At 46.6% G+C, this 13,534-nt stretch overlaps 1 protein-coding gene across 1 annotated transcript in view; it reads right to left on the bottom strand.

Annotated features, from left to right (window-relative positions):
- Positions 1–10,574: 10,574 nt before the first annotated feature.
- LOC311329050 (NLR family CARD domain-containing protein 3-like) overlaps positions 10,575–13,534 on the bottom strand; it is a gene marked incomplete at its 5' end in the record, with an annotated part of 57,358 nt that continues 54,398 nt past the window's right edge. The window contains one exon of the mRNA XM_084462937.1: positions 10,575–11,204. Within this exon, the coding sequence (XP_084319063.1) occupies positions 10,648–11,204 (557 nt within the window). The remainder of the gene's footprint in view (positions 11,205–13,534) is intronic.

Raw genomic sequence — 13,534 nt, 5'->3', positions numbered from 1 at the left:
GGGGGATAGAGAGCGATGGAGAGAGAGAGAGAGGGAGAAGGATGGAGAGAGGGAGAGAAAGAGAGAGGGGGAGGGATGGAGAGCGATGGAGAGAGAGAGAGAGGGAGAGAGGCGGGAGGGGATGGAGAGATAGAGAGAGAGGATTGGAGAGAGAGAGAGAGAGGGATGGAGAGGAGAGATAGAGAGAGAGAGAGATGGAGAGAAGGAGAGAGGGATGGAGAGAAGGAGAGAGGGATGGAGGGGTGGAGAGAGAGAGGGATGGAGGGGTGGAGAGAGAGAGTGATGGAGGGGTGGAGAGAGAGAGTGATGGAGGGGTGGAGAGAGAGGGATGGAGGGGTGGAGAGAGAGGGATGGAGAGAGAGGGAGAAGGATGGAGAGAGGGAGAGGGGGGGTGGAGAGAGAGGGAGAAGGAAGGAGAGAGAGGGGTATGGAGAGAGAGAGAGAGAGGAATGGAGAGAGAGAGAGAGATAGAGAGAGAGGGGTGAGGGATGGAGAGAGAGAGAGAGGGATGAGAGAGAGAGAGAGAGGGATGGAGAGAGAGAGAGAGAGATAGAGAGAGGGATGGAGAGAGAGAGAGAGGGATGGAGAGAGAGAGAGAGAGAGAGAGAGATGGAGAGAGAGAGAGAGATGGAGTGATGGAGAGAGGGAGAGGGATGGAGAGAGCGATGGAGAGAGAGAGAGAGAGAGAGGAGGGGAGGGATGGAGAGAGAGAGAGAGAGAGAGGGGGGGGAGGATGGAGGGATGTAGAGAGAGAGAGAGAGAGAGAGAGAGAGAGAGAGGGGGGGGAGGATGGAGGGATGTAGAGAGAGAGAGAGAGAGAGAGAGAGAGAGGAGGGGAGGGATGGAGAGAGAGAGAGAGAGAGAGAGGGGTGGAGAGTCCAGTCTGACTGTGTGTGGGACACAGTGACTCTGTGACAGACTGACACACAGGTTCGCTAGCCACAAAGTGTGTGTTTGTTTGTGTGTATGAGTGTGTGTATGTGTGTGTGTGTGTGTGTGTGTGTGTATGTAGCCCCAGTCGATTGTGAGGTGGTGGGGGGGAGATAGAGAGAGACACACACACACTCAGACAGACACACATACATGCACACAAACACACACACATAGATGCACACAAACACACACACACATGCGCACTCACACACACACACACACACACGCACACACACACACACACACACACACACACAGTGCCTGAATGAGAAGGGAAGAAGAGTTGTGGAGATGTATGGGGGGTGGGGAGTGCCACGTTTAGCAGGCATGTTGTGAGTGTGTGTGTGTGCGTGTGTGCGTGTGTGCGTCTATAGACGCACACACGCACACACACACACACACACACTCACACGCACACCTTATCCTTGCAAAGACATAGTTAGGGAATCAGCCAATCAGATCGCTGGGATTTGCATATATCTTTAGCAAAGATAAGGTGTGCGTGTGAGTGTGTGTGTGTGTGTGTGTGCGTGAGTGCGTCTATGTGGAACTTAGTGCAAAATTAGACGCACACACACACACACAGACGCACACACACGTTCATTCATTTGTTCGTTTACTCCAGTGTGTGGAATGTGCCACGTTTCGTTAATTGCGTTGAGCGTGTGTGTGTGTGGGTGTGTGTGTGTGTGTGTGTGCTAAGCTAGTTAGCAAGATGGCTGCGCGTGACGTACTGACGTAATCGACGTTTCGTTAATTGCGTTGAGCGTGTGTGTGTGTGTGTGTGTGTGTGTGTGTGTGTGCTAAGCTAGTTAGCAAGATGGCTGCGCGTGACGTACTGACGTAATCTGCCGCGCTGCGTGCGACGTCATCTGCGTGCGTTCCAGCTGGACAAATACATCCATGAGCTGGACACAACAAGCGAATTTCCGTCTTCCCAACAAAAGTTAAACAGGTAATGCTTACTACAAATATAGCCTACAGACAATCCTAATTATATATCCTTGCTAGTTAGTGTATACTGTAACATGGCGAGACTTTGCATTTGAACTTGGATGTTAGCTGTGAAAACATCGCGTTAGCTTATGGTGTGTTCGTTTGTGGTCGGAGGTGGCAAGTCGCAAGTGGCAAAATACCCACCTCCGACCTGTGTGCATTCAGCTATATACCATTATATCAGTTACCTAGTTATATCTATATACCATTATATCACAGTTACTTAGTTATATCTATATACCATTATATCACAGTTACCTAGTTATATCTATATACCATTATATCACAGTTACCTAGTTATATCTATATACCATTATATCACAGTTATCTAGTTATATCTATATACCATTATATCACAGTTATCTAGTTATATCTATATACCATTATATCACAGTTACCTAGTTATATCTATATACCATTATATCACAGTTACCTAGTTATATCTATATACCATTATATCACAGTTATCTAGTTATATCTATATACCATTATATCACAGTTATCTAGTTATATCTATATACCATTATATCACAGTTACCTAGTTATATCTATATACCATTATATCACAGTTACCTAGTTATATCTATATACCATTATATCACAGTTACCTAGTTATATCTATATACCATTATATCACAGTTACCTAGTTATATCTATATACCATGATATCACAGTTACCTAGTTATATCTATACACCATTATATCACAGTTACCTAGTTATATCTATATACCATTATATCACAGTTACCTAGTTATATCTATATACCATTATATCACAGTTACCTAGTTATATCTAGTGCATTCGAGCAACTGGGGGCTGAGAAACATATCCGAATTTGCGACAAGGAAGTGCGAGTTCATGCGGTGTTTTATTTAATCATTCCTAGAAGCAAGTCGCAATTTGCCACCTCCCAGTTATAAACGAACGCACCATAACTAACTAGCTAGCAAACCACCTAACTAACTCTTCTGTGAGCTAAAGCTATATAGTTGCATGATATGTTGAGAGATCCGTTTGGCAGCTGACGTTAGCTCATTTATTGTTGTCCATCTGTCGCTTGACTTTTGACTCTTAGCTTATTATGTAAACAAAGACGCGGCTAGACGCTCACGTTAGACTACAGTACAGTATATTTCTATATTTACGTTTATGAAGTGCTGTACCATACATTTCAGGCCATGGGTATTCTGAGTGACTCTGAAGTGACCATCCTGTGAGGGAAACAGGCCTACACCTGGAAACATGCCGTGATCGTTTAAGGTAAAATTATATAGCAATGACTGTATTACCCTGTGACACAATGTACTATTGAGCTCATGGGACTAGATATTACAACAATCTCTAAGAAATGGCTAACGTTACCTACAGTGTCACCCTGTCTGACCCAGTGAGCCTGTGCGCCACTGACTGTCTGACCCCCTGCCTCCCTCCGCTCAGGGAAAATGCCAGCAGCACTGCCTGCCTGGAGTCGCCCTTCAGACCTGTGGAGCTTCCTGGACATCCCACGCTCGCGCCTGGTCAAGTACACACTGTTGCTGCGTGAGATCCTCCGACGCGGCCGGCCTGGAGCAAGCGGTGAGCTCACACGCACACACACACTGCAGAGCTGTGTCCTTAACAGTAATACTTAATCCACGCCGCGGTCTATAACCGCATCCCTCTGTGTGTGTGTGTGTGTGTGTGTGTGTGTGTGTGTGTGTGTGTGTGTGTGTGTGTGTGTGTGTGTCCAGATCGTCATCATCCAGGGCGTGCTCTGCCATGGCCAGCTATGCAGCAAGAACGGACAGGTGAGCAGAGCGCGTGCACACACACACACACACACACAACACAGACCGGATCAGATGAGGTTTATTGTACCTAATCTAAGGCTGGTTTATTGACCTGTCTACTCTTCTCTTCCTCTCCCCCCACAGCCAAGAACATCCCAGTCCCACCCACACCCTGCAGGTCAACTACGTCCCCGACCTGAGCCTGCTACAAGCGCCGCTCCTTCACCGTCTCCGCCATCGTCCACATGGAGGAGGCTGATGAGAACTGCCCCCAGCTCCCCCTGGGGGGATGAGACCCCCAGCCCCGCCTCCTCGCCGTCTCCCTCCCCCTCCGTCTCCTCATCATCATCATCATCGGCATCATCATCATCTCCGAACTCTCCTCCCCCTCCTCTCATAAAACAGATACAGATACAGAATACTTTATTTATCCCCGAGGGGCAATTCAGTTTCCACATGTTAAAAGCCGACATACACATACACACTCATCACTCGTACAAATTACAACACACAGAGATTCAGAACCAGGTTCACGGTTGTGCAAGAGAGACTATGCGATGAGGAGACAAAATGGACTCCTGAGCGGACGTGTTTGATAGCGGGGACAGGAGAGCTGACTGTGTTGTCTCTCCTTGTGGGACTTTTATTTTTTTATTTTTGTGTCTCAACATGTCTATTATTACAGCAGTGTTCTGTGTTACTGTCCTCATTGGCAGCTATTTACTTCAGGTGCAGTATTCTGCATGGCCCTCTCTCCGGGTCCTGCTATGAGGGAAACATTACACCTTGTTGCATTTACTGCAGTTGAACGCATGAATTAAAAGGCAACCGCATTCCATTTTATGACTTTTCATTGTTATAGTTCAGAACATACTCACTCAGAGATGAGACAGGTGGGACCTGATCATATTCGTACAGGGCTGTGTTGATTTTCTCTATATAGTGTTCTTAAGACTTATTATTATTATTGTTGTTATTATGAATAATAACAATAAAAAATATTATTGTCATCATCACTGGAACACATTACATGAACATTTCTGACAGTAAAAGCTGATCTTTAGTCAAGTCAAACTTTATTTATATAGCGCATTTTGTTGTGGCTACAAACCTTCAACACCTAACTCCTACAGGGAGCACTGGACTCCACCAGCCGCACTGTAGTTTGATAAGCTGCTATGATTGTCTACTACAAGCTTGAGATAATATGCTTGGGAATGGGTAACTTAGAAGAGGTATTGTGCATTTTTCTTACAGCGTCTAGTCTCATGATGAGTGGCAGGGGTCATCCTTCTATCTGATGCAGTTTGCTCGAGTGCTCAACATGATTTCAGCTAGTAGCTCCTCACGCCCACAGGCATAGACGGATTATGAAATGATGGGCCCCTGGGCACAGACACATAAAGGGCCCCTCACCCACGTCATTTATCGAAAACTCACACTAAAAGAAGCTTCACCCAGCTCAGCTTTGACTCGAGGGACCTCAACTCTGTGCGGAGGATTTGGTTTTTGGATTTCTCCCAAAATAATTGAAGGGCCCATGAGTACTCAGCCCATCTAAAGTTCTATAGATAAACACTCACTTAAAAGGTATCATGATGGTTTCTTTCTTGTGACTTGTGGCTTCAGTTTTTCAGCAGGATTTTTTGGGATGTGTTATTGACATGAATGGCTAAGCCCTTTAAAGATACAAGAAATGCGAAGGGCCCCCTGAGCTCTTGGGCCCCTGGGCCTGGTAGGCCCGTTCGGTAATATGTCTTTGCTCACAGGGGAAACAGACTTCTGCTTCTGCTCTCCCTGGTTCCAGAGGGCCGTACCCAGTATCAGACGTGCCCCAGGACGCCCAGGCTGGCGGTCTGATACCCCTCTACCATGCAGGCATCGAGGTCATAGCATCTCAACCCAAAACTTGCTCAGCTGTTAAAAAGGCAAAAATTCAGTCTCCTTCAATTTTCTGGCGTCCTGAGGCAGTGCTGGGGAACTCCATTTAATCAGGTCGGCTGTCCGTTAAAATTCCAACTTCCCTCTATGTGTTAAGAACTTTTATTCTAATCTGTAGTCCTACCTGTCTCCACCCATTTACCATACAGCAAATTCAACAAATCATCACCACTACTGTACTACTAAGGAGTTCTAACATAACTAAATATGGCATTTCATCCTTAACATGAATCATCATGATTTCAACCTTATTGTTAGTTCACTGCAAATCTGTGAGTCTCATTCCCTACCCCCTCTCGCCTAATATCTATACTGGAATGATATCAGCCCTATTTTAACAAAGAGTTACACAAGGTAGGCTTGCCAGCCTAACAAAAGTTTAGACAAAGTCTGTCCATATCAAGCATGACTTTGCATACCACATCCTCCCTATGGGGACATGGGTGTTACACAGTATCTTCCTCTAACCATGCACCTTGCATATCACATTACCTCTGGAGATATCGTGGGCATATTAAAATAGGTCTGCAGTGTGGCCAGGTCTGATGAAGTACCTTGGGTGGCAGAGACATCTGTGTTTGACAGGTTCGTAACTTGAGACTCTGAGGGGTTAGCCTATACCTCTTGTTAAGCGCATCATTGCCTCTGTGTATGAAATGCGCTATATAAATAAAGTTTGACTTGACTAAGCAAAGTTAAAGATCAGCTTTTACTGTCATAAATGTTCATGTAATGTGTTCCAGTGATGATGAAAATTATATTTTTTATTGTTATTATTCATAATAACAACAATAATAATAATAAGTCTTAGGAACACTATATAGAGAAAATCAACACAGCCCTGTACGAATATGATCAGGTCCCACCTGTCTCATCTCTGAGTGAGTATGTTCTGAACTATAACAATGAAAAGTCATAAAATGGAATGCGGTTGCCTTTTATTTCATGCGTTCAACTGCAGTAAATGCAACAAGGTGTAATGTTTCCATCATAGCAGGACCCGGAGAGAGGGCCATGCAGAATACTGCACCTGAAGTAAATAGCTGCCAATGAGGACAGTAACACAGAACACTGCTGTAATAATAGACATGTTGAGACACAAAAATACAAGTCCCATGAGGAGAGACAACACAGTCAGCTCTCCTGTCCCCACTACACGTCCACTCAGGAGTCCATTTTGTCTCCTCATCGCATAGTCTCTCTTGCACAACCGTGAACCTGGTACTGAATCTCTGTGTCTCTTTTAACATGTGGAAACTGAATTGCCCCTCCGGGATAAATAAAGTATTCTGTATCTGTATCTTTTGTATCTATCTGTATCTGTATCTCTCTGTTTTATGAGAGGAGGGGGAGGAGAGCGGAGATGATAATGATGCCGATGATGATGATGATGAGGAGACGGAGGGGGAGGGAGACGGCGAGGAGGCGGGGCTGGGGGTCTCATCCCCCCAGGGGGAGCTGGGGGCAGTTCTCATCAGCCTCCTCCATGTGGACGATGGCGGAGACGGTGAAGGAGCGGCGCTTGTAGCAGGCTCAGGTCGGGGACGTAGTTGACCTGCAGGGTGTGTGTGGGACTGGGATGTTCTTGGCTGTGGGGGGAGAGGAAGAGAAGAGTAGACGGGTCAATAAACCAGCCTCATTTAGATTAGGTACAATAAACCTCATCTGATCCGGTCTGTGTTGTGTGCTGTGTGTGTGTGTGTGTGTGTGTGTGTGCACGCGCTCTGCTCACCTGTCCGTTCTTGCTGCATAGCTGGCCATGGCAGAGCACGCCCTGGATGATGACGATCTGGACACACACACACACACAGAGGGATGCGGTTATAGACAGTGGCGTGGATTAAGTATTACTGTTAAGGACACAGCCCTGCAGTGTGTGTGTGCGTGTGAGCTCACCGCTTGCTCCAGGCCGGCCGCGTCGGAGGATCTCACGCAGCAACAGTGGGTACTTGACCAGGCGCGAGCGTGGGATGTCCAGGAAGCTCCACAGGTCTGAAGGGCGACTCCAGGCAGGCAGTGCTGCTGGCATTTTCCCTGAGCGGAGGGAGGCAGGGGGTCAGACAGTCAGTGGCGCACAGGCTCACTGGGTCAGACAGGGTGACACTGTAGGTAATGTTAGCCATTTCTTAGAGATTGTTGTAATATCTAGTCCCATGAGCTCAATAGTACATTGTGTCACAGGGTAATACAGTCATTGCTATATAATTTTACCTTAAACGATCATGTTTCCAGGTGTAGGCCTGTTTCCCTCACAGGATGGTCACTTCAGAGTCACTCAGAATACCCATGGCCTGAAATGTATGGTACAGCACTTCATAAACGTAAATATAGAAATATACTGTACTGTAGTCTAACGTGAGCGTCTAGCCGCGTCTTTGTTTACATAATAAGCTAAGAGTCAAAAGTCAAGCGACAGATGGACAACAATAAATGAGCTAACGTCAGCTGCCAAACGGATCTCTCAACATATCATGCAACTATATAGCTTTAGCTCACAGAAGAGTTAGTTAGGTGGTTTGCTAGCTAGTTAGTTATGGTGCGTTCGTTTATAACTGGGAGGTGGCAAATTGCGACTTACTTCTAGGAATGATTAAATAAAACACCGCATGAACTCACACTTCCTTGTCGCAAATTCGGATACGTTTTTCAGCCCCCAGTTGCTCGAATGCACTAGATATAACTAGGTAACTGTGATATAATGGTATATAGATATAACTAGGTAACTGTGGTATAATGGTATATAGAATATAACTAGGTAACTGTGATATAATGGTATATAGATATAACTAGATAACTTGTGATATAATGGTATATAGATATAACTAGATAACTGTGATATAATGGTATATAGATATAACTAGGTAACTGTGATATAATGGTATATAGATATAACTAGGTAACTGTGATATAATGGTATATAGATATAACTAGATAACTGTGATATAATGGTATATAGATATAACTAGATAACTGTGATATAATGGTATATAGATATAACTAGGTAACTGTGATATAATGGTATATAGATATAACTAGGTAACTGATATAATGGTATATAGATATAACTAGGTAACTGTGATATAATGGTATATAGATATAACTAGGTAACTGATATAATGGTATATAGATATAACTAGGTAACTGTGATATAATGGTATATAGATATAACTAGGTAACTGTGATATAATGGTATATAGATATAACTAGGTAACTGTGATATAATGGTATATAGATATAACTAGGTAACTGATATAATGGTATATAGCTGAATGCACACAGGTCGGAGGTGGGTATTTTGCCACTTGCGACTTGCCACCTCCGACCACAAACGAACACACCATAAGCTAACGCGATGTTTTCACAGCTAACATCCAAGTTCAAATGCAAAGTCTCGCCATGTTACAGTATACACTAACTAGCAAGGATATATAATTAGGATTGTCTGTAGGCTATATTTGTAGTAAGCATTACCTGTTTAACTTTTGTTGGGAAGACGGAAATTCGCTTGTTGTGTCCAGCTCATGGATGTATTTGTCCAGCTGGAACGCACGCAGATGACGTCGCACGCAGCGCGGCCGATTACGTCAGTACGTCACGCGCAGCCATCTTGCTAACTAGCTTAGCACACACACACACACACACACACACACACGCTCAACGCAATTAACGAAACGTCGATTACGTCAGTACGTCACGCGCAGCCATCTTGCTAACTAGCTTAGCACACACACACACACACACACCCACACACACACACGCTCAACGCAATTAACGAAACGTGGCACATTCCACACACTGGAGTAAACGAACAAATGAATGAACGTGTGTGTGCGTCTGTGTGTGTGTGTGTGCGTCTAATTTTGCACTAAGTTCCACATAGACGCACTCACGCACACACACACACACACACACTCACACGCACACCTTATCTTTGCTAAAGATATATGCAAATCCCAGCGATCTGATTGGCTGATTCCCTAACTATGTCTTTGCAAGGATAAGGTGTGCGTGTGAGTGTGTGTGTGTGTGTGTGTGCGTGTGTGCGTCTATAGACGCACACACGCACACACGCACACACACACACTCACAACATGCCTGCTAAACGTGGCACTCCCCACCCCCCATAGAGATGTGCAATGAGAGAGGAGGGATGGATGTGTGTGCGTGTATGTGTGTGCGCATGTGTGCGTGTGTGTTTGTGTGCATGTATGTGTGTGCGTGTATGTGTGTGTGTGTATGTGTGTGTGTGCATGTATGTGCGTGCATGTATGTGCGTGTATGTGTGTGTGTTTGTGTGCATGTATGTGTGTGCGTGTATGTTTGTGTGTGTGTATGTGTGTGTGTATGTGTGTGTGTGTGTGTGTATGTGTGTGCATGTATGTGCGTGTATGTGTGTGCGTGTATGTGTGTGTGTTTGTGTGCGTGTATGTGTGTGTGTGTATGTGTGTGCGTGTATGTGTGTGTGTATGTGTGTGTGTGTGTGTGTGTGTATGTGTGTGTGTGTGTGTGTGTGTGTGTGTATGTGTGTGTGTGTGTGTGTGTGTGTGTGTATGTGTGTGTGTGTGTGTGTGTGTGTGTATGTGTGTGTGTGTGTGTGTGTGTGTGTGTGTGTGTGTATGCGTGTATGTGTGTGTGTGTATGTGTGTGTGTGTGTGTGTGTGTGTGTATGTGTGTGTGTGTGTGTGTGTGTGTGTGTGTGTGTGTGTGTGTGTGTGTGTGTGTATGTGTGTGTGTGTGTGTGTGTGTGTGTGTATGTGTGTGCGTGTATGTGTGTGTGTGTATGTGTGTGTGTGTGTGTGTGTGTGTGTGTGTGTGTATGTGTGTGTGTGTGTGTGTGTGTATGTGTGTGTGTGTGTGTGTGTGTATGTGTGTGTGTGTGTGTGTGTGTGTATGTGTGTGTGTGTGTGTGTGTGTGTGTATGTGTGTGTGTATGTGTGTGTGTGTGTGTGTATGTGTGTGTATGTGTGTGTGTGTGTGTGTGTGTGTGTGTGTGGATCATACTGAAGGCTATTCTACCTGACACAGGGTCACTGAGGAGTCATAGTTAACCCTAAACCCTGGATAGAGGGGCTCAGTGAATGTGGAGGTGAATGTGATCAGGTGGGTCAGTGTGTCAGAGGAGACTGTGTAGAAGGACAGAGCGCCGGCCGGCCAGTCCAGATACACTCCTACTCTGCTGGAGGGGGAGGGGGGGGCAGGTAGGGCAGTTCTCTTATCATTGTGAAAGGCAGCGTAACTGTTACCATGACACATCAGACTCCAGGACTTGTCATTGCGTCCAAGCCCAGAGTCACGACCCCATCCTCTCCTGCTGATCCCTTTATATGTCACTGATATAGAAACCGCTCCTCCTCTCCTCTCTGTCTCCCAGTAACAGCGCCCAGACAGACCCTCTCTACACAGAACCTGGAACCAGCCCTCAAATCTCTCTGGGTGGTCAGGATACGGCTGCTCCTCCTCCTCCTCCTCCTCCTCCTCCTCTCCCCATGTCACCGTTCTGTTCTCCTCAGACAGAGAGAGGAGTGTGTTTGCTGTGTTTGGGTCCAGTGTGAGATCACAGGCATCTGATGGAGGAGACCAAGACACAACATGTTACTAATCACCATCATTACATGAGAACTGCTCACTGTTTCATTCATCCAGAGATTCACTAAGAATATTGATCAACTTCATTGATTCATCAGTCTGAGTCTGTGTGTGAATGTGAGCTGTTTAGTGTTTGAGGGATTTTCATGACAAGTCAGAGTTTGTACAGACATGAATACACACACACACACACACACACACACACACACACACACACACACACTCCCCCCCCACATACACTCTCTATCCCACACACACACACAAACACACACACTCTCCCACACACACACACTCTCTCTCCCACACACACAAACACACACACACCCCCCCCCATACACTCTCTATCCCACACACACACACACTCTCTCCCACCCACACAAACACACACACTCCCCCCCCACATACACTCTCTCTCCCACACACACAAACACACATTCTCTCTCTCCCACACACACAAACACACACACACACACCCCCACACACTCTCTGTCCCACACACAAGAACAAACACACTCTCCCCCCCACACACTCTCTCTCTCTCCCACACACACAAACACACACATACCCCCCCACACACACTCTCTCTCTCCCACACACACAAACACAACACAGACACACTATTCACCCACCCTCCCCCACACACTCCCTGTCACACACACACAAACACCCCCCACACACTCTCTCTCCCACACACACAAACACACATGCACCCCCCCACACACACACTGTCTGTCCCACACACAAGAACAAACACACTCTCCCCCCCACACACACTCTCTCTCTATCCCCCACACACACTCTCTCTCTATCCTCCACACACACTCTCTCTCCCACACACACACACAACACACACACACACACTATTCACCCCCCCTCCCCCCCACACACACACTCCCTCTCCCACACACACAAACACTCCCCCCCCCCCAGACACACACCGTCTCCCACACACTCTCTCTCTCTCCCACACACACTCTCCCTCCCCACACTCTCTCTCCCACACACTCAAACACACTCTCTCTCTCCCCCCCCCCACACACACACACAGGCGCACACACACACAAAATGCATACTCTTTCTCTCTGTCACACACACTGACGCACACACATAGCTATTGACGCAAACTCATACACACACAGCTAAACACACATACAATATATACTCTCCTCACACACACACACACACCCCCACACACACACACTCTCCCACACACACAAACACACATTCTCTCTCTCCCACACACACAAACACACATTCTCTCTCTCCCACACACAAACACACACACACCCCCCCACACACACACTCTCTGTCCCACACACAAGAACAAACACACTCTCCCCCCCACACACACTCTCTCTCTATCCCCCACACACACTCTCTCTCTCCCACACACACAACACACACACACTATTCAACCCCCCTCCCCCACACATTCCCTCTCCCACACACACAAACACTCCCCACACACACTCTCTCCCACACACACAACACACACACACACACACACACACTATTCGCCCCCCCTCCCCCCCACACACACACACTGTCTCCCACACACACACACTGTCTCCCACACACACTCTCTCTCTATCCCACACACAAACAAACACACACTCTCTCTCCCACACACACAAACACACATTCTCTCTCCCACACACACAAACACACACATTCTCTCTCCCACACACACAAACACACACATTCTCTCTCTCTCCCACACACACAAACACACCCCCACACACACACACTCTCTCTCTATCCCCCACACACACTCTCTCTCTCCCACACACACAAACACACATTCTCTCTCTCCCACACACACAAACACACACGCACCCCCCACACACACACACTCTCTCTCTCACACACACTATTCACCCCCCCTCCCCCACACACACACACTGTCTCCCACACACACACTCTCTCTCTCTATCCCACACACAAACAAACACACACTCTCTCTCCCACACACACAAACACACATTCTCTCTCCCACACACACAAACACACACATTCTCTCTCCCACACACACAAACACACACATTCTCTCTCTCTCCCACACACACAAACACACACATTCTCTCTCCCACACACACAAACACACACATTCTCTCTCTCTCCCACACACACAAACACACACATTCTCTCTCTCTCCCACACACACAAACACACACATTCTCTCTCTCTCCCACACACACAAACACACACATTCTCTCTCCCACACACACAAACACACACATTCTCTCTCCCACACACACTCTCCCTCCCCACACTCTCTCTCCCACACACTCAAACACACTCTCTCTCT

Source organism: Borostomias antarcticus, assembly GCF_949987555.1.
Source record: "Borostomias antarcticus genome assembly, contig: scaffold_215, whole genome shotgun sequence".
Classification (NCBI taxonomy): domain Eukaryota; kingdom Metazoa; phylum Chordata; class Actinopteri; order Stomiiformes; family Stomiidae; genus Borostomias; species Borostomias antarcticus.
Note: the sequence above shows the minus strand (reverse complement) of the source record. Positions and strands in the feature narration are given on the sequence as shown.